This window comes from Acartia tonsa, chromosome 1 (assembly GCF_053477335.1).
Source record: "Acartia tonsa isolate MP-2025a chromosome 1, ASM5347733v1, whole genome shotgun sequence".
Classification (NCBI taxonomy): Eukaryota; Metazoa; Arthropoda; class Copepoda; order Calanoida; family Acartiidae; genus Acartia; species Acartia tonsa.
In genome coordinates this window covers 56,464,634-56,486,631 of record NC_137260.1, presented here as the reverse complement: position 1 = coordinate 56,486,631, position 21,998 = coordinate 56,464,634, and the positions used below count along the sequence as shown (strand labels likewise).

General features: G+C 33.0%; 1 protein-coding gene and 1 long non-coding RNA gene across 3 annotated transcripts in view; both read right to left on the bottom strand.

Annotated features, from left to right (window-relative positions):
- Window positions 1-363: 363 nt before the first annotated feature.
- Window positions 364-21,998, bottom strand: part of l(1)G0020 (RNA cytidine acetyltransferase l(1)G0020) — a 46,781-nt gene continuing 25,146 nt past the window's right edge. For both annotated transcript variants that reach the window (XM_080166963.1, XM_080166957.1), the window contains exons 10-29: window positions 19,320-19,379; window positions 18,524-18,680; window positions 15,466-15,540; window positions 13,750-13,810; window positions 13,099-13,352; window positions 12,716-12,823; window positions 12,285-12,358; window positions 11,618-11,750; window positions 11,235-11,385; window positions 10,878-10,969; window positions 10,292-10,424; window positions 9,840-9,994; window positions 5,234-5,289; window positions 4,737-4,828; window positions 4,094-4,254; window positions 3,562-3,629; window positions 3,112-3,225; window positions 2,438-2,603; window positions 1,063-1,164; window positions 364-471 (exon numbers count right to left, since the gene is read on the bottom strand). In XM_080166963.1, the coding sequence (XP_080023089.1) occupies window positions 400-471; window positions 1,063-1,164; window positions 2,438-2,603; window positions 3,112-3,225; window positions 3,562-3,629; window positions 4,094-4,254; window positions 4,737-4,828; window positions 5,234-5,289; window positions 9,840-9,994; window positions 10,292-10,424; window positions 10,878-10,969; window positions 11,235-11,385; window positions 11,618-11,750; window positions 12,285-12,358; window positions 12,716-12,823; window positions 13,099-13,352; window positions 13,750-13,810; window positions 15,466-15,540; window positions 18,524-18,680; window positions 19,320-19,379 (2,284 nt within the window). In that variant the 3' untranslated portion in view covers window positions 364-399. The remainder of the gene's footprint in view (window positions 472-1,062; window positions 1,165-2,437; window positions 2,604-3,111; window positions 3,226-3,561; window positions 3,630-4,093; window positions 4,255-4,736; window positions 4,829-5,233; window positions 5,290-9,839; window positions 9,995-10,291; window positions 10,425-10,877; window positions 10,970-11,234; window positions 11,386-11,617; window positions 11,751-12,284; window positions 12,359-12,715; window positions 12,824-13,098; window positions 13,353-13,749; window positions 13,811-15,465; window positions 15,541-18,523; window positions 18,681-19,319; window positions 19,380-21,998) is intronic.
- On the bottom strand, window positions 20,010-21,533 carry LOC145324430 (uncharacterized). The gene is made up of 2 exons (XR_013881278.1): window positions 21,131-21,533; window positions 20,010-20,346 (listed from the first exon to the last, which is right to left on the bottom strand). It is a non-coding gene; the product is annotated as an uncharacterized LOC145324430 (long non-coding RNA).

The following is a 21,998-nucleotide window of genomic DNA, read 5'->3' as shown; positions in this document are numbered from 1 at the left end:
GATGTGGAGTGATAAATCACAGACATCGAATACCGCTATAACAGCAAAATAAGTACGAAATGATGCAAATTGATAACAAACCAACAGTTTCAAGGTCCAGGGAAGGGACACAAGACTGTAAATTAACCTGGTCCTCAAGTTTTATAACCATGATAAATTCATTGTTGACTCAAATAATTTGGGCAGCTTAGTGGATTTGAATTAGTTAAGTATTAAATAATTTTTAACTGCAGAAGGGGTAGTTTTGTTTATTAGCATAAGTATGTATCAATTTGTCGTCAGTTATCCTTTTTATGATTATTTCAATTCTCAAAACCTTTAAAAAATGACAGCTAGTTCTTTAGGAAAATAAAAAGTAACAAATTCAGAAAATAACATTTATTAAAAAAATAACAAAATTTAATGTCTCCTCTTGTGTTTGTGCTTCTTTTTCTTCATATTCTCAGTTTCGTCCTCTTTGAACAAATTTTCCTTAAATAGAATTTTAAATTAACAAGGATGACAACATCAATAAATTACGAATCATTAAAATCTAAAAGAACGGAAAAATTACGAACCTAAAAAAGTAATGTTTCCCTTGAAGAAATAGGCATTACAGACTGACAAAGTATTACTTAGAATAAGCTTAAAAAATCGAATTATACATATCTGAGAGCATTACCGATTGAGTTATATTCTGATTGCACACTTATTCAGGGAATCTTCACAACAAATTTATCCACCCATTTAAAATCGCTGAAATCACGTTTTTCCCTAACGACTGACGGACGACAATTTTGTTCATTTTATTAAATTATTAACATGAAGAGAATAGTCATTTATCGCATCGTATTATTAACAGCTTTCAGCGGGTATAAAAATGTAAAATTAAAATAATTTTTTTTAGCCCAAAAATGCCGAAGGCATGCACTAAAAAATTGTTCGTTTCTTATAATTGTAGATTTTTATAATCGTAGAAAACTGGATTAAATACGATGCTAAACATAATTTTTCAGTATGGCTAAGAACCGGTTCTAATCCACCGGATATCAATCAGTTTGGAAGCGATAGTAAATTTCTTACATAGTCAGGGTTGTTCTCAAGTGGCCTCTTTTCTCCTGTCTTGATACTCAGGTTTCCTTCCTTGGTTGTAAGCAGGGCGTTCTGCCAATCGCTGTCTGACCCCTAAACATTATATAGAGAAAATAATAAAAGAGAGGAATCAAGGTATCTAGAGAACGAAAATAGGCAGTGGGCCGATAGGCCTTTTTCGCTATTGCCGCGTTAAATTAAATTGTTATTCCACCTCATTGGAAAAAGGGAGTATGTTAAAAATGATGTATATTCTAGATAGAGGGGGGCGGGGGGGGGGGGGGTCGTAATGACATTTAAACTTAAACCGTGGTCTAAATATTGAGCTAGACACTTGAAACTTGGTACATAAGCCTAGTTCTATAGATGAAATGAAAAAAAAATTATTTTAAGGTTAGGTAAGAAAACCCTCGGAAATGGGATTTTTAGGCCTTTTTGGCCTGTTTTGGTGTAATTTGATGTAAAAACTCACTTTTAATTGTTTTTTCTTAAGTTTTTTACTGTATGTCTAATCATAAGGACATTATTTAAGATGATTCAGCAAGTTTGGGACCAAAACTCAAAAATACTATATTTGATATCTGAAAAAATGCACTTCAGTCCTGCGAGCCACCCACCTAGCCCGCTGGGGTCGGTCACCGACTTGCTGAATCATCTTAAATAATGTCCTTGTGTATAGACTCAGTGTATTCTAGGGAAAAAACCTAATAAAAAACAATTAAAGGTAAGTTTCTAAATCAAAATATACCAAAAAGGCCTAAAAACCCCATTTTCGCCTATTTCCGCAGGGTTTTTCTTACCTAACCTAACCTAAAATAAAAAATTTAGACCATTTTGCTCACGGTCTAAGTTTAAATGTCATTACGCCCCCCCCCCCCCCTTTACATTGCCTGTTAAAAGCATACATCTGCGTTTTGAGAGAAATTTGTGAATTATAAATAATTCTGACTATAATGTTTATGAGTGTAAAGAGAATGAGACTTTTTATTGTTTTGTGTATTTTTTCACCAAAGGATTTTTTAGGATTATATAATGGATCACTAAATTTCAAAATATTTTTAAACCCCCCTCGTTAGTTAAGTTTAGTAATTGGTGAATAAAAATAGGAAGCCAATTACGCTACAACCATTATAAGATTCTAGTGACTTCGCCCTTAACATCTAGAAATTTGTGTTCGTAGGGGTAGGGAATGGCAGAAAAATTGCCTAAAGCCATTTGAATGGTTAAAATTAAAAATAAAATAGCCTAAAACCATCCAACGACCTTCCCTAAAAAGGAGAACTTTAGATATAAATTCAGTACTTATTGAAATCTTAAGCTTAAGACAAAAAACCCTTACTTTTTATATAACAGGAATAATACACACCTTGATAGCGAACTGTTCCAGGTCTTTAGGAATAGGCAGGTATGCTCTGGCAGACTTCATCTGTTTTTCCTCCTCCAGTTTGGCACCTTCCTCCAGCTCCTCATGTAAACCTGGCAACCTCTCTGCAAACATATCTTTTCCATTCTTGGTTGGGCCTAACACCATCCTACAAATTTTAAAAGATGATAGCAGATGATTAATATATGAGGATACTCATGGAAGGCATATAAATAAAGGTAAAGGGAAGTGTCTTCTTAACAGAAATTCCTATCAAAACCAAGATAGCAACGAACTCAAATTGTAATCGGTTTCGGATCAATCCGTAATTTTTACGAATTCGAAATCCACGATGACTATTTTAGAATGAATAGTGGTTCGCCCCTCGCATCTAGAGCAGCTGTGAGTCTATATGAAAAGGAAAAAGGAGAGGGGGGCAAACCAAATTCTTTTTAATGAAAAATATTTCGCTCAGAAAATTATATTACCCATAAAATTGGAATGCCTCTAGAAATTTACATACGAAATAAGTGAGATATGGATGAGATACTTAATGGTAGCGCTGAAAATCGTCAAAAAAAAGTTCCATCATCAATCTTACGGCTTTTAAATCCTATTTCTCAGGCAATCTGACGTAGTTATAAAGAAGCTTCGCTCCTAACAATGGTTTATATTACCTTGATGCAATATCCTGTTCAATAATATTTCTTAGGGCTGCGGACAATTTTTTGATGGCTCTGTTGAACAAGGCTAACAGCTGATTCGATGGCAATTCAAGCTCTACTGTCAAACTAAAAGAAACAAATTTAGAAATAAAGATGTATTGTTCACATTAGGTACAAAATATCACACAAGAGAATCTACTTTACACATCCTTATAATTAGTTTTAAAAATTAAAGGTACCAATATTTGTTCTCTTTTTCTACTCTAAACGTCCTTTTTAGTATATATACAAGAATTGCACTTAAAAGTTTTACGAATTGTGCTCAAATTGCTTTTTGGCCATTAGTTTATTCCTTTCTTTTTACAAATCACTCTCAATTCTGAATATACTCTTTCACGAGGAGAGTCGGACGAACAAATCGACCAAAAAAAGAGTAGCTCCGCTGTAAAAAAAACTTCTTACTCATCAACAGTTTTAAACTGAAGTCCAAGGCCAACCAGGATTGCCTGCTGAACAGGAGTCATTTGTACCTAAACAAGAAATTTCATACTAAAGTTATTATTGTATGCTCATTTCTCTCCTTTAACATGAATAACAGACAGACGGACGGATGGATCATAAAGAGAGGGGTAGGTTTCTAATAGAATCCGTAAAGGTATGTGTTTTAAGGCTTAAAAATAGTAAAAGAACGATAATATTCACTAAATATGTGATTGTGCATTTCTTATTGAAAAGAACTATAGACAAATTTTTTTTTAAAAAAGTTAACATAAATTTTTATCGTTCTACTACTGTTTTTAACTTATAACACATAACCTTTACGGATTTTACCCGAAACCTACCCCTCTCTTTATATACAATATATATACATCCCCTATGATGAATCTTTAGGTACTAGTGTAATTTACATTTCAATGTCCTCTCTCAACCTAGAAACTATATTATAAATCAATTTCTCAATTTAAAATGTTTTGGATATTTTATGGTGCATTACCTGACCAAACTGATCATTGACAAGACACTTGGCCAGGGCGGGCACAAGGTCTATGATGAGATGATAATCTACCAGGTTGTTGCTGTACATCTCCAGCCTCTTCACGTCGTACGGGGTCATTAGCACGTTTAGCTGGGATGGGGTCAGAATGGAGGCGGAGTCTTTACAAAAAAAAACAAGATTTTAATTCAAAAGCTGTTAATACTGGTTTTTTTATTCTAGAGTTAAAATAAAAAGTGACAATTAGCTGGACGTAACAGATAGATAAAAGGTAACAAGTTATCTGTACGTCTATGAATATAAATGGGTGTGACTTTGATGGGGAGGGGAGAAGCGAGGGATAATTTGATGAAAGGGAAAGTACGTAAAGACGTAGGGATCCTACTTATAAAGTAGCAGTGCTTTAATAGTTATTTCTTTCATCGTATTATAACCCACTTTCCGCGGATATAGAATGTACAATTGTAAGCCCGTGCTTCGGCACCTCGGGGCTAAAAAAACTGGTTTTAATCTAATGATTGTACATTTTTATATTCGTAGAAAGCGGTTTATAATACGATGCTAGACATAGTTTTTTCGTATGGATAAGAACCGGTTCCTATCCACCGGATTCGAATGAATACGAGAAAACAAATTATTATACCTGGCTTAGCTTCCTTATTATGAATGATGGAAAGAGCCAGAGTTGGGGATAATGTTCTCAATTCATAGCCAAGAAGAGATGAAACTCGCCGTCTATACAAAAATCATTACAAAACACAAAGAAATAAACTAAATGTCTATTATGATGTTAAGTCTGTAAAATGTACGGATTTTAATGGATCCGACAAAGGAGGATAAATGCATGATAAACAAAATTACCCCTTTTGTAAAATAGAATTTATGGTTTTAATGTTCGGACATGGTGTTTGGGACCTAAAATCTTAATTTCTCAAAAATACCACAAGTTTTAGAGCCATATTATATAGGATGATGTGGTTATAAAAATTTGTACCCCACTGTAGTTTGCATTGCAGTCAAATGTCCCCTTCCTCCCTTATAAACACAAGCGGGTTTAAATTTGAGGTTTTGGTGCGGCTGCCGAGCCCTGATTGTTGAAGTAACGGCGATGAGTTTTTAAAAATTGTATAAAGTTTGTACCTGAAATCTGAGAAAAATGCGGGCAACCATTCGGAGTTCTTGTTATTTGACAATGACTGAAATAAAATATGAAACTATATTTAATCCTAGCTAATTTTTTTAATGATAACAATGACAGCATGCTTCAAAATGATAAGGTTTAAGCAAACAATATATTTAGTCTCAACAATAATCATTTGTGACAGAGGTGATATATTTGCTTGAAAGATTTTCTTCAAAGGGAACCATCCACGAACGAGAGCAAGTGATTCTAAGCACCTTCCAGCATTGATTCAGTATTTTTTTTAGTGAATATATGTACTAGTTTTATTTTAATATTAGGTTTATCAACTAAAAAGTTAGGTTTCACCATGGTTTTATATAAAAAAACTTTGGGCAAAAAAAACATTTTTTGGTGCAATATCATCAAATGTTTTGAAGAGTTCAAACTATTTTTTAAAAGCTTTGACACAAAAGTATATTATTTTGATAAGGTAAAAATGTATTTTTAGAAAAAGGGTTGGTAACTTGTAGTATTGTAAACAAAACAGTTTAATTAAAGTACTTTTGCAATTTACAGCAATTTTCTACCGTATTATTTATTTTGTCCTTTGAACTCAACAAAGCATTTGATGATTTTGTATCAAAAAACGATTTACATTTCAAAGTTCTTTTTTTATATATAAAACCAAGGTGAAACGCAACTTTTTAGTTGATAAACCAAATATTAAACATAAACCTAGTATATTCACTAATAAAATACTATGGGTCAATGCTGGAAGGTGCTTAGAATCACTTGCTCTCGTTCGTGGATAGTTCCCTTTAAAATTAGTATTACATTAGTAGTATAACTACTCAATGACTATAATATGTCTGTCGGTTAATGTATATTCAACGTAAACGTTGTCTTTCGGTATAATTGTCAACCCTTCCATTTTTCAATCCGCAACGCTATAGAAAAATGTGATTTTCACATTAGAAGGGAAGCTACTCTAAAATTCACGTTGTCCGTCCGTCAGTCAGTCTTTGAAGATGGGTTGCTGAAATCTTTAGTGGAGATTCCTATTACATATGGGCATTAGGCATCTATTCTATATATTGATATGTCTGTCTGTCGGTCATGGTTCAAAAGACATAAACCTTGCTTTTAATTTTTGCATGTTATATCACTGTGGGCTACAATTGAATCAAGACAAAAGTAAGTGCCGAGCCCTGGGACCTATGTAGGGTGAAAATATACATAAATCCTTGATGATTCCAGGTGGAGACAAAATATTTTAGCGGGGTCTTTTGGTTTTTTTTCAATTTAAAGTTCTGAAAAAAAATTGAAAAAAATATGAAAATCTTTAATAAAAAACAAACAAAAAATAATTTTTAATATTTTTTTTTATTTAAAGATACAAACAACTTATATAAATACTATAAGCTTTAAAAAAATCACAATTTTCAAATTTAGACTTTCAATATAAAGATTTGTAGAAAAAACCTAACAACAAATTCTAACATATTTCTGATCAACATAGCAATAAAACGTCTTTTGCAAAATATTTATCATCAAAATTAAATAGCACTTACAAAAGACTTTTTTTCATTTAAACTTATACTTTTCACATTATTTAACTTTAAAGATTGATTTTTTTTTAAAGAAAGGTTGCGTGATTTTTTATTCATAATTAATTGCCTAATTTTGAGATTCAGATAAAAAACCTTACTGCTTTATATCATTGGATACTCTACTAGCAGCAGCTACGCCTCTAGAGGCATATAGGGATCCTAAGGTTGGGGGGGAAGACGAACCCCCCCCTTACAATTACAGTTTTTTTTAATGAAAAAGTTAAAAACATTTATTTTGGAGAGTTGATTCTCTTGGGATAGTGATGGTACCCTTTCCCAAAATAGTAATAAACCTTACCAGGACATATAAGAAGCTACTATGTAAAGGAGAACCATATTGGTTCAGTGGTTAGTGAGATCCCTTGGTGCACAAAGACTCACATAGAACGTGTTACTTTATTATAAAGATACATATATACACAGAAACTCTACAATCAGAGTATGTATGTTTGTTCATCCGTCTGTATAAAAACATTACAGAATATATTTATTTGGTACTAGCGGCTACGCCCCTAGAGGCCTTTTGGGGCACTTGAGAGGGGAAGAAGTGGTTGAATTCTACAACTAGATTTTTATTTTAGACTTAAAAAGAAAAAGTTATTTTTTTTGTGTGAAATGGGGTCCTTTTTTAGGGGTTGACCCTCCCAAAATAAGTTATAAACCTTCAAAAAACCAATGAGAAGCTACATAGAAAAAAAAGAACCATTGATCATTGTTAATTACTATTCAGGGATCTAAAGGGATAAGACAATGACCGCTAAATTGATTTACATTCCCAAATATGATACATGGATAACCCTTCTGTATGTTTCAGTTAATGGTTGAAATGTTGGGCACTTTATTTAATAATCCAACCAAACAAAAATCGCAACAGGTCCCCTAAGTGGTTAAGCCAACGAATAACAAATTCCTATATTAAACTATGGGGACTAGTCTAATAAACAGCCCATTGTCCCATCTCGCTCTGATTAATATATTTTTGTATCTGTATGTTACACTTCAAGATATTTTCTTTATTTGTATTCTTTTAAACTTAAAAGCTTCACTAATTATGGATGTTGTCTTTTTCCCTTGTTAAATCCAATTACCTAATTCTGGATATTCTTTGAGGTTGATAATTACAATTATATTTTATTAAATGGAAAAAGAACAATTTAATCATAATTCAAGATAAAAATTATTTTATCACTAGCGGTTTTGCCCCTAGAGGCATCTAGGGGCCCTTGATAAGTGGGGGGAAGTTGACCCCTCCCCTACTTTCAGTTTTAGTATGTGAAAGAAAAAGTTTTTTTTTAAATGTTGGGTAGGAACTAATTTTTTCTAAACTCAAAACTTCTCAGGACCATGAAAAACTTGAACCAAGAAGAACTATATCAGTTAAGCGGTTACAAAGAATCTTCGGTACCGACAGACACCCTCACACACACACACACACACAAACAGACAGACAGACACAGAAACTGTTACTTTTATATAAGGATTAATAGACACTAAACTACTCCTTAATATGTTGATCCTATTATCAGTCTAAAAGATAGGTCAATAAAGAAGAACCAAATTGGTCCAGCGGTTAGCAAGAACTTTAGGCACAGACAGAAAAAACACACGGACATCCTATCTTTTTTATACAGGGATATAACTTTTAAATGATAGGAATTTTTTTTTCCCAGATGATATTTCTTTTCCTGCTTTAAAGCACTATTTATGATACAAAATAGATTGATGTCTGTTTGTCCATCTTTCTGATGCTTAAGAACTGATATGGTTCTTTTTTTATTTTACTATGTAGCTTCTCATTGGTCCTTGGAAGGTTTATAACTATTTTTGAGAAAGAGAAGAGAAATCGCCCCTTAAAAAAGGACCACAACACACACAAAAAAAACTTTTTCTTTTTAAGCCTAAAATAAAAATATAGTTGTTGAATTGAATATAGCAAAATAAATATATTCTGTATTGTTTTTATACAGACGGATGAACAAACAGACATACTCTGATTGTAGAGTTTCTGTGTATGTATGTATCTTTATAATAAAGTAACAGGTTCTATGTGAGTCTTTGTGAACTATGGTTCTCCTTTACATGTTAGCTTTTTATATGTCCTGGTAAGGTTTATAACTATTTTGGGAAGGGTACCACCACTATCCCAAGAGAATTAACTCTCCAAAATAAATGTTTTTGACTTATTCATTAAAAAAACTGCAATTGTAAGGGGGGTTTGTCTTCCCCCCCAACCCAAGGGCCTCATATGCCTCTAGAGGCGTAGCCGCTGCTAGAAGATTATCCATTAATATAAAGTAGTAAAGTTTTTTATCTGAATCTCAAAATTAGGCAATCAATTATGAATAAAAAAAATCACGCAACCTTTCTTTTAAAAAAAATCAATCTTTAAAGTTAAATAATGTGAAAAGTATAAGTTTAAATGAAAAAAAGTCTTTAGTAAGTGCTATTTAATTTTGATGATAAAGATTTTGCAAAAGACGTTTTATTGCTATGTTGATCAGAAATATGTTAGAATTTGTTGTTAGGTTTATTCTACAAATCTATATATTGAAAGTCTAAATTTGAAAATTGTGATTTTTTTAAAGCTTATAGTATTTATATAAGTTGTTTGTATCTTTTAATAAAAAAAAATATTAAAAATTATTTTTTGTTTGTTTTTTATTAAAGATTTTCATATTTTTTTCAATTTTTTTTCAGAACTTTAAATTGAAAAAAAACCAAAAGACCCCGCTAAAATATTTTGTCTCCACCTGGAATCATCAAGGATTTATGTATATTTTCACCCTACATAGGTCCCAGGGCTCGGTACTTACTTTTGTCTTGATTCAATTGTAGCCCACAGTGATATATCTTTCTATCTAAGTTTCTATTATTTATTAGATATCAACATCTGCTCTAAAACTTATTTTGTCCGTTTGTCAACATAAATGGTCTTGTCATTACTTCTCGCACGCATAATTATCCTTTCTTTGATAAATAATAAGTAGGTAGCCTTGAAGAAAAATAAACAAACCTTGAGCATAATATTTGTATGCTCGCCAGTCAGAGCATTCTTAGTTTGTCTCAGATAGGTTGGCATAAAGCCAGCTTTCTTCCAGAATCTGAGAAGGTTGGCGGTCAACCCGTACGAGACACCCAGGTACTGCAAATCTTCTGGTGGCCTTTCACCTTAAAAAGGAAACAAAAATGATCACCTGATAAATTAATAAAAATTAAAAGCTCCTTTAAGATCAGATCTAAATCTAGATGGATATATACAAGTTTATTGAGTTGAAGGGTCGTAATAGGAAACTAAATTAGAGATACACACAATTTAGGTTAGGTTCAAATGGCAATTTTTACATGGATATCATTACCTATCAATCGGAGCCAAACTAGCCTTTAATTTAGGTCTTTCTGCTACATTTAAATAACATTTCACAAAGTAATCCATTATCAATCAATTATTAATACAATCATATTTACCAAGTTCAAGAAGAAGAGGGGGCAGATTCTTCCTAGGAGCCAGTGTCTCCTCGAGTAGGTCTACTTCAGTATCATCTACAGATGGTATCTCTGTCTCTGCGGAGGTCTTCTCTGCTAGGTTTACCATTTCTCCCTGAATAAGAAGTTAGTTTTTGTGTCCACGTCCAGTTTACAAAAAGACTTAGGTGTTTTCCCCCATCAAAATCAGAGAGTGGAGCATCTCTTGCTACATTTAACAGATGGATATATTTCTAAACAAGTTGAATTATTTTCACCGACCCCCTTTCTATTTTTTCCCATATTGATTCATATCCTATTATATATTATAATAAGCTTGTTTTGTCTTGAGCAAAAGATCTCGATAACCGCTAAAATTAAATGGTTCTCCTTTTCAGTGAGGCTTCTGTTAGGTCCATTGAATGTTTATAACGATTTTTGGGAGGGTATCTCCACCCTTCCAAGATAAATCACCCCTAGAAAAAAGTTCCCAAAATTAGTCTCATATTTTTGCAGTAAATGCATGATTCTAGAAATGGCGTTCCGTTCAACTTAGTTATAGAGATGTTATGCTACTAATCCTACCAACCTCATAATATTTCTGTAGAAGTTTCATAGTCCTTAATCCGTATCCCATCCTCTGGTACTCTGGATGAGTGGCTATCCGTACAATTCTGGCGCCTACAAACAATATTCTTCCTTGTTAATATTTCCCTTTCTGCAGATTTTAAGTGGCGGAATCATATTTTCGTTCATCCAATAGGAGGGGAGGGGATGGGGTAAATTGGATGGAGGGGGAGAATCGTTATTTTAGCCCGATGCGTGTTTCATTTTATTAGAGAACATGAAAATCTGATGTAAGATCAAAGTATATCCATTGATCCAAATAATAATATATCCATTGTTATAAGAGTATGTACCTTTCTTTAAATGTTATATCCAATACCTGACAACTGAGGGAAATTATCGTCCTGGAACTGTTGTGCCATGGTCCATGGAATGAGATCCCCGTTGGCTCTCTGACCTCTCCTGAGTCCTGCATTTATACTGTTCTTGGATATTTCACCCTCCAGGCATACTTGGACAACACACAACACCTAAAAAGTAATAATATTGTGCATAAACAAAAAATTAAATATGAACTTTGAGTGTCCAAATGTTTCAACTACTAATTGTAATCTACAGAAGGGAAAAATTTGAGTATCATCATTGGGGATGTACAGCAATTTATCGGTCATTGTCTTATCCTTTTATACCCCTGTTAAAAGGTACTTTATAAACACATGGACTTCCAACTACTTTAGTATATGAGATGTACAATGTACATACCTCTGGCAGAGAAGTAGAATTTTCAGAGATAGGACCCAGTAGACAAAAAATATGATGGGCCGGGGCATCTGATAACATCTGTAAGTCATTTGGAGAGTTCTTGTAGTGACTGGCCACAAACAAGGCCATTACCCTGAAGAATAGTTATTTCTCGTATCGTATTATAAACGGCTTTCCGCGGATATAGAATGTACAATTATAAGATTAAAACTAGTTTTTTTAGCCCCGTGGTGCCGAAGGCACCGGCTAAAAAAACTGGTTTTAATCTTATGATTGTACATTTAATTTTCTATATTCGTAGAAAACTGGATATAATACGATGCTAGACATAGTTTTTTCGTATGGATGAGAACCGGTTCCTATCCACCGGATTCGAATGAATACGAGAAAAAATTTTAATTTCTTATATAAAAAAATAATCACGTTCAACCAGTGGCGTGCAAAGGGTTTTGCATGAGGGGGGGGGGGGGGGGGGAACATCCATAGAAAATAAGAACAGCCAAACAGATGATCGAGTAGATTCACATTAGTTCGGCTCATCTTCACTTTAAAATTCGGCCGTTTATTTATCATAAAAATATGAGTAATGATGTATCCACATTAGAAAGATTGGACAAAGTTAAGATTGAAAGAGATTTGCAACAAAAGAAAAAAAAATAATAATGACCTGTGTAAAAATTCTTCGCTGGCGGCATGATAGCTGAACAGTGTATCTCTGTTGATGTAGTATAAATCACAATCCTGAAATACATTTGTTATAACCTATATATGACAAATTACATACCTAACCATATATTATAGTTTAGGGTATTATCCTCTTAGAAATATTTTTTCTATTTTAAAAATTTTTAAGGTAAAGGTTTACCACCAGGCAGATGTGTATTGGTGGCCTCCAGGCATAACTTACCTTTGGTAAAGGTGTGCCACCAGGCAAATGTGTATTGGTGGCCTCCAGGCATAACTTACCTCTGGTAAAGGTGTGCCACCAGGCAAATGTGTATTGGTGGCCTCCAGGTATAACTTACCTCTGGTAAAGGTGTGCCACCAGGCAAATGTGTATTGGTGGCCTCCAGGCATAATAGACTATCACCAACTTACCTCTGGTAAAGGTGTGCCGCCAGGTAAATGTGTATTGGTGGCCTCAAGGCACAACAGACCGTTCAACCATTTCTCTACCTCATCTCCACTTCTGTATCTTATACTCTCCTACAACAAATATAAATGGTTACTTTGAAATACATTTTTAACAATGATAATAACAAAAATGTTTAAATAAACCGAACATCAATGTATTGAAGTAACAGGATGTTTGTTTGTCTTTTTTTCTGTCTGTATGCACGGAAAGCTCATAGGTCCTGGAAAAGTTCAAGAGAAATCGTATAGAAAAATCCTCTCTAATTTTTAAAACTTAATCTTTTTAAATCTGAAATAAAAAATGGGTTATCGACTTCAAATCCCCCCTCCTCAATCAAACGTTTTACCTTAAGTTCACACTCGTGAAGAGTTCTAGTGGCTGATCCACCATCATTAGCCGTCACAGCCAGTCTGTTACTCTGCTGTCGCAGCTGTTCCAACAGCTTCAGACTCAAGCTGCGGCCAGTTCCTTCGTAGCCGTTGATGGTTGAGGCCATAAAGACAAGATAGGGACCAAGAAGCTTCTTGACCAAAGGCAGGGGGATGGCGGCTGCCTCGTCAATGACAACAAGCTCAGCTTGACTCAACTTCTCAGCATCTCCTGAAAGGGAAACAAGGATTATTTGGTAAGAACAAAATAAGCATAACTAGTTAGAAAAATAGCTAAACGTTAAGTACTAAGTACTAGACATTGACAGTTTTTACAAAATAAAAAAAGATTAATTTAAGAAAACTAGCGCTTTTGTGAAAAGTTTAGTATCGTCTTTTATGAAGAATGGAATTTTACATGGAATGACTAGAAATTCAATTCTAATAGTCTTATTACCAAAATCTATGACTACCTAATATTCTTAAATAACGGGCGAATTCACCTTAAAGAACTTTTGTTTCGAGACTTAAAATCTTTCATGTTAAATTATTTACTCATTGCTGTTGAATAAATTGAAATTTGTAAATAAAGTACCTTTTACAAGGAAGTAAAAGTAATGAATAGTTACCTGGATGTATGTATTGGATAGTTTGTCTGTGATCATGGAAGATATTTACTCTTACAACAGCCTATATATAAAATCATTAGCTTATGATAATGAAAGATATTTACTCTTACAACAGCCTATATATAAAATTATTAGTCTGTGATCATGGAAGGTATTTACTCTTACCCCAGCCAATATAGAAAATTATTAGTCTTTAATTATGGAAGATATTTACTCTTACAACAGCCTATATATAAAATTATTAGTCTATGATCGTAGAAGATATTTACTCTTACAACAGCCTATACATAAAATTATTAGTCTATGATCATGGAAGATATTTACTCTTACAACAGCCTAAATATAAAATTATTAGTCTATGATCATGGAAGATATTTACTCTAACAACAGAATATATATAAAATTATTAGTCTTTGACCATGGAAGATATTTACTCTTACAACAGCCTATATTTGAAATTATTAGTCTTTGATCATGGAAGATATTTACTCTAACAACAGACTATATAATATATATGATTATTAGTCTATGATCATGGAAGATATTTACTCTTACAACAGCCTATATATAACATTATTAATCTATGATCATGGATGAAATTTGTTCTTACAACAGCCTATATAGAAAATTATTAGTCTTTGATCATGGAAGATATTTACTATAACAACAGACTATATATAAAATTATTAGTCTATGACTATGGCAGATATTTACTCTTTGAAATAATATGAAATTATTAGTCTACAAGAAAAAAATAATATTTATTAGTGTATTTTTATTATTATTTTTATTTATTGGTAATATCAATAACCATGTCAAGATTAATAAACATAAAGAATATATATAGGTTTAATAATAACTGTAAATTGATATTTTTAGAAGCGTAGCTACTCTATAATTCGAATTGTCCGTCCGTCTGTCCGTTAGTCACGAGGTGGGGGAAACGTGATTTTCTCAGCTCCTATAAAAGATAGAAGGCTCAAATTTTCAGGGATTAAAATGTTAATATCCTTCATATTTTCACCTAGTTTCATTAATATTCGTCAATTAATTGGGGCGCTAGATCGATTCCTACATTTTTAAGTTTCAGGATTTTCCTAACTCCTATTCGAGATCGACAGCTGATATTTTTAGGTATTAAATAAGTTAACAATTTACATATCCCCACACAATTTCAATATATTGCTTAGTGGTTGAGGTGCTAGATCGATTCCTAGATTTCCACGTTTTAAATCTTACAAGGTTTCGTGATTTTTTTAGTTTAATATTTTTTTGTGAAACTGCTCTGTAGTTCATTTTTTTCTGTATATTTATCCATAATTTTTTAGCTTAGCTACTTATGAATATTGTCATCCTTGTTATAATATTATTTTCTTCATCTACTTTTACCTACACTGAGAGCTTCGCCCCAAGCGTTATTTAAATGAAAAACATGGTGAGGGGGGGGGAGATATTACAAAATGAACTTGACATTTTGCTAAAAATTGCATACTATAATTTGCTTTATTGTAATAGTTTTATAGGGTGCATAAGTAACTTGGACGCCCAAGGGTGGAGATTAAAGGGGTCTTAATTCCCCTTAAGAATTGAAACCCCTCATTTTACCCCCCTAAATTTCTTTAAAAATACATTAGATTACCCCTTCCTGAAACCTTTACCACCCTCAAAATAAAAAGCTTGGACGTCTCTGCATAAGTGGATGTTCTATAATGTTACCTTGTTGAATTCAGGATTTGTACTTTGTACCAATTCATAGTCCATATGTTCTTCATAATTCAAGGCATCGAATCCCTATAAAAAAAATTATATTAAATGATACAGAGTAGCGCAGATACCCTATAACCAAATCCTGCTTGTACGTACGTGTCTGCTAGTGAAATAACAATTTTCTTTTGATTTCTATAAATAATGAAGATCAAAGGAGGGGGGGGGGTAATGCAACCATCTCGTAATCAATGATTAAATGGCACTTAGAATTTGAATTTCTACCTGAAATTTTGCATGAATAATGCTTGGTAGGTCTATTTTCCTTAAATCGAACAAAAAGTTGGAAAAGTAACGGCTAACGGCTGGCGGCTTAGTGAAAATAGCCCTACTAAGGATTACTCAAGAAAAATTTCAGATGGAAATTCGAATTCTAAGTGCCATTTAATCATTAATTACGAGATGGTTGCATTAACTCCCCCCCCCCCCCTTTTTTTACTAGGAGGCGTATTTGTTTCATTATTTTCTTGTGTTGATTCCCTGAATTATATGGAAAGTTTCATTATGATATGACATTGACTGTCAGACAACTGCTTTTTTGGATGCTTTTAACGAAAGAAGAAAGATATATTGTAGTAGAATCTATGGGCGAAGCAACAAGGGAAAAAGAGTTAGGGATGGCAATCCGGATCCGGAATCCGCCCAATTTTTGGGCAAATTTTGGAATCCGAATCCGGAATCCGTTTTTTAATAGCGGATTCCGGATTCTTAATTGGTAGGCTAAAATTACAAATACAAATACAAATAACAGTTTTTTTTCAGACCAAACTTATTTAAAATGTGGCAGACATATACCTAAAAAGTATTTTATTGTTTCTTCGTAACTAAAGGTATATAATGGTATCTATCATCCAAAGTTGCGTTTTTTTGTAAGTATTTATTTTCATTTCACAGTTTTTCATGCTTCATTTATTTTTTTTTAAAAAGCCTTTTAAGATACTGCTAGAATCCGGAATCCGCCAAAATTAGGAATCCGGAATCCACCACTTTTTTGACGGATTCTTTTAAGAATCCGGAATCAGAATCCAGCCCAAAAATTCGACGGATTGCCATCACTAAAAAGAGTATTTCTTAATTTCTTAATATTTTACCAACAACAGATATAGTATAGGGACAATATAAATATAAATAATTCTCTTTGAACAGAACATAAGATTTACTTAACATAATATTTTCTTTATGTTTGGACATTTATTATATAAACGTCTTACAACTTTATCAAATAACTTTCTTCGTCAGAAGAGAAATATTTTTATATTTTAGGGTTAAACATAACCCCATAGCTTGTTACAACTTTGTTTTTAAAAGTGAAGCTTTTCATTTATTAAGGCCAGTCCCGTCTGTCACGGCCGAATTGCTCTTTTCGTTAATTTAGACACGTTAAAATAGATTTAAATTTGAAACAAGAATCATGTATCAGAAAGATAAGATTTAGGAAGCGAAGCAACTCTATAATATCAATCGTTATTAAAAAGTCCGTACATACATTTAAAACATGGTAAATTTTTACTTCTTTGACAACAACTTTTTTATATGATATAATAATAATCCCATTCATCTGATTTTTGAAGTAATAATTCCTAAAACAACAAGGTTCGATATTATATAGGCGAAGCATCATTATATTTAAATCCTTAACAGTGAAATATGTTCTGTACAGTATATTCTGACATTACAAGAGTTATTGTATGTCATTCCTTCCTAAGAGCTTTACTTTTATGAATGTATAAATCAGCGTTGTGGAGCCGGAGCCGGGAGCCGTGTAGCCGCCATATTTTGCTGGAGCCGTAATTTTCGTTAAAATACGGCTCCGGCTCCGGACTAGCTAAATAAAGAGATTTTTATTAATTATAATTTGGTAACTCTGTTTTGTCATGTGCAAATGCCCCTTTTACAAGTCCATTTTTATCAAAAATTGGACTTTTAAAACCATAAAAAGTCAAAAATAAACGTGAGTTTTTCTTGATTTTAGGTCAGAGCCGGAGCCAAATCCGGAGCTGAAGCCGCACCAAAATCAAACGGCTCCGCAACGCTAGTTGTCATCTTTGTTTACATATGTTACCAATTTTAATATATGATTTTCAATAAAAAGAAATTCAGCCAGTTAAAAATTCATTTAGGAAAAACCTACTTATATAGTAGCTGCGGCACTGACAATGTATATAAATGGTGTTAAACGGAGTTTCATTTTTAACAACGCATTTGACACAGTCAAACATGTTAACAACAATTTGTATTTTTCCATATTTAAATCTAGGCTTAGCTTCAGCATTTTCAAGTTTATAATGATTCAAGGGAATTTCTTTATGTGATTATGAGAATGAATAATACAGAAATAAATATAACAATTAAGGGGGGGGGGGGGTTAATGCAACCATCTCGTAATCAGTGATTAAATGGCACTTAGAATTCAAATTTCTATCTAAAATTTTTCATGAGTAATCCTTGGTAGGTCTATTTTCCCTAAATCGAACAAAAAGTTGGAAAAGTAACTGCTGGCGGCTCAGCCGTTTAGCCGTTTTTTGCCTATTTTCAGGGCAAATTCATCATTAATTACGTAGGAATCAACTTTTTAAAACATATTTTTGGTTTAATTCATGTTAAATGATAGCAATAACCAATTTTTAAATTTCTAGTACCAACAGCTACCAGCTAGAACCGTTTGATAAGGTTTTTGAGTGAGAAAAAGTATTATGTGAAAATAGGTTTCGTGACTTTTTTTGCTCTTAAGATAGTAATAAAATGGCAAAACAGCTGAGCCGCCAGCCGTTAGCCGTTACTTTTCCAACTTTTTGTTCGATTTAGGGAAAATAGACCTACCAAGGATTATTCATGCAAAATTTCTGATCGAAATTCTAATTCTAAGTGCCATTTAATCATTGATTACGAGATGGTTGCATTAAACCCCCCCCCCCCCTTATTAAAATGATAGCATTCGTTAATAAGTTCCATCCTATTACTAATTCGTCCAATTTTAAAAACTACATGGTAAAAATAGTAAAATTGTTACCTTAAAAACAAAGTCAAACAGAGTGTGCAGATTCTCCGGCGAGGGTGAAGTAACAAAGATGTTGGAATACCCAAAGCCGACAGCAGCTGCGATGGCCAGGCCTAGAGCGGCTGATTTACCTCTACCTCTAGCGGCTGTTAAAGACACTGTACTCCTGTGTTGAAAAATCAAACATTAGGACATTTCGCAAAATGAAGAAAACCAGTATTTGAATAATCATTGAGTTACTTAATATACATTTACTTTTTGCAAAAGCCCTTTTATAATCAGAGAAAAAGTGGATAAAGGGGGTCAATTAATCTACAGTCCTTGCATTATCTCAAACTTTGACTGTGTAAATTACACTGATACCATTATTATTTGCTAGCTCAAAATTATATATATTGAATTTTGATTGGTTCGTTCCCAACACGTCATTTCCAAACAAATATTCATCCCTTAAAATCTTTGAGTACAAAAGATGAAAAATTAAAATTCCCCTTAAATATTGTCTCTAAACTTCTGTCATTGGTGGCTAGTAGACATTAATAAGAACAATTCAACCTAAATTGTCTCCTTTCTCCTTGCACAATTGACTCTTTCTAAATTTATTCTTAGCTGGATTTTTAAATCATTTTAGTGGTGAGCCAGATCGGTGTGAGCTAACTTTCCACCAATGAGAGCACAGCATTTTATAAATAGCCGCTCTGTGATTGGCTGAAATTCGGTTCACCCCGATCTGGCTCACCACTAAAATGATTTAAAGATCCAGCTCTTATTCCTCACTAAGCATAAGCAATGTTTGATAAATTTCCTGAGTGTTTTCTCTGAAATGGATTCTATAAACTTTAAAAGTGATTTAGCCTGATCCAGAGTCCTAAAAATAAACAATATATATAATATCATAAAAAAAGTATTTAAAAATGTTAAGAATCATACGTACCTCATTTATTGTAAGTTACATTTTTCAGAAGAGTGGGTTTAAACATTAAAAAGAACTTTTTTGAATGATACAGTAAATTGTAATACAGTTAAAATAATGAGATGTTAAGAAAATTAAAGTTTAATGTTAGCACAGCTATTAAAGGTGTTCTAGTGTTATATAGGTTTAAACGGGTTAAAGCGGAAGCAAAGATTATAAACAAAAGAGATAGTTGGCTTACTTACTCGGACTTAATGACTATCATACGGTCTAATATAAGTTATAGAGTAGATATATGCGGTATTAAAATTCGAATGTAATGCTACAAAAAATGCGACCAGAAAAATGTAAATTTTTTTTGCATAGAAACTGAATAAAATAATGTTGCAATCATCTAATCATATATTTATTAATAACATACAGATACTGCATTATGTACTTACTTATACATCAACTATTTGACCAGTTGACTGCGACTACGTAAATTTATTATAAAATACTCAAAATACTATTAAAATATTATGGTCTTACAAGAAATATATAATAGTAATTTGTAAATATACTAAAAAAAAAATATGAACACTATTTAAAATATGTATATTTATTTTGTTGTAATTATAGATATGATTTTCAAATTCTAATATAACATATATAATATAAAGTAAGCTCTTATACAAACACATTACTAGCTTCAAATTCTAAAGATAGATATTTCATACACCAATATGCATTCAAGATTTAAGCACTGAATATGGGATTAAGCATAACAATAAGCAGTAATGCACAATATAAACATGTGCACAATTTTGGCGGGTAATTGAAAATAAACACGCGGCATTGTTGCAACCGCTGCGCTCGAGGTTGCAGGAGAGGCCGGGGGAGTGCAGTTCTGAATCTTGGTGGTGTTAAATCTGTAGGAACCCTGAATAATAAGAATAATAGATAATAGAAATGGTATGTATGGGTAGGTAGAGTGCATCCAAGGTAAGGTTAAACGCCAAAATCCCCCTCTTTGATTATTAACCACCCAGAAATCACTTCCCCCCCCCCCCCTTTAATTAAACAATCTTAAGATAAGGACAAGCATTATATATAAAAAAATTCCTGAAGGGAGCAATTTAGAAACTTCTATAAAGTAAGGTGGAGGAGGGAGGTTATTTTGAGTAGTCCAATTGTGTAATAAGGGATCCTACCGGTTTAACATATTTGCACACAAATTCAATGTTAAATTCTAAAAGTTAGGTTTGACATGTTTGCTAAAATTCAATATTAGGTTGCGAGGGACTTTTAAAATTTAAGTATTTTGACGTTTACGTAACAATGAAGTAAGGAAATGTCAAAACTTTTAGATTTTAGCACATTTAGTTAGAAATATTCATTATTATCAAAACTTCAGTCACAAGGGAGAGGGAAGGGCTATAGCAGAGATCACGTAATAATTTAAACTGTGTTACTAATAACTAACTTTTAGCTCTGACACAACATTCTATAAAGGGAAACAGGATTATTTTTATCATTCTTGGAATCCAAATTCTTTGAGAAACCTAGTTCTTCCAAGAAATTTCAAATGTGATTTCCTAGAAAAAGGTATGAAATTTTTACCTAATTTATATAATTTAAATTGACACCAATTCTTTGATTACGAGATCTATAAAATAGTCAACACCCCCTCCCCCGCCCAACTTAAGAAAATCAAATGCTAGTACCTGGATACCAGGGAGAACACTGTGCAGACACCTGGATTTGCCAGCTGACCAGGTAAAAATATTTCCCCCCAGGATTGTGTATACAAAGCAAGCACGCCTGGGTATACTCCTACCATCTAGCTCATATTCTATTATATCAGTTCTCTTTTACAAATATCAAATTCTAACATTGTAAAGATGATAGAAAACTATTTTAGGTGCACTATTTTATTTGAGGATAATTTTTCTCTCAATTTTTCACCAGTGAATAATAATAGTTGCATCATTCTGATATTGAATTTCATAGACAGGGAGAAAAGAGAGACCAAATAATCCTTTGCCATTCCCAATATTTTCAGACAAGGCGCCTTTACTCTTATATCACTTTTGATGGTATAAGAAACCCTTAGATGTAGAGGATAAAAATCTATATTCTTCCCTCCATTTTTTCTCCACAACACAAAAGATAAAATTTCACATTAAAGGGGGGGGGGGGGGAAATGTGGTGACTCGTGCCACGACATACCAGCAATTTTATTTTGGGTGCTACTCCCTTAGTTTTAGAGATAATTGGGTGAAATCTTTTGGGCTGGGTCACTAATTACCCCAACTAGAGGTATCTTTCAAAAAAAAACGGCGGCGGGTCCGCCGTTCGCCGCCATTTTCCGCCGCCGCCAAAAAAAAAATTTTATTGCATTTCTCGCCGAATTAGGCAATTTGGAATCATTTGAGACCATGTTATTTTTTTCAAAAATTTTTCCCCTTATAACCAACCCTGCAGGGGGACTTAGTCATTTTTTTCAAATTCTCGTTTATTAAGGTATATCTTAAATTCAGTGCCTCTCCTAAGCTTTTAAAGATATTGAGACAAAACCTTTTGAGGTAAATC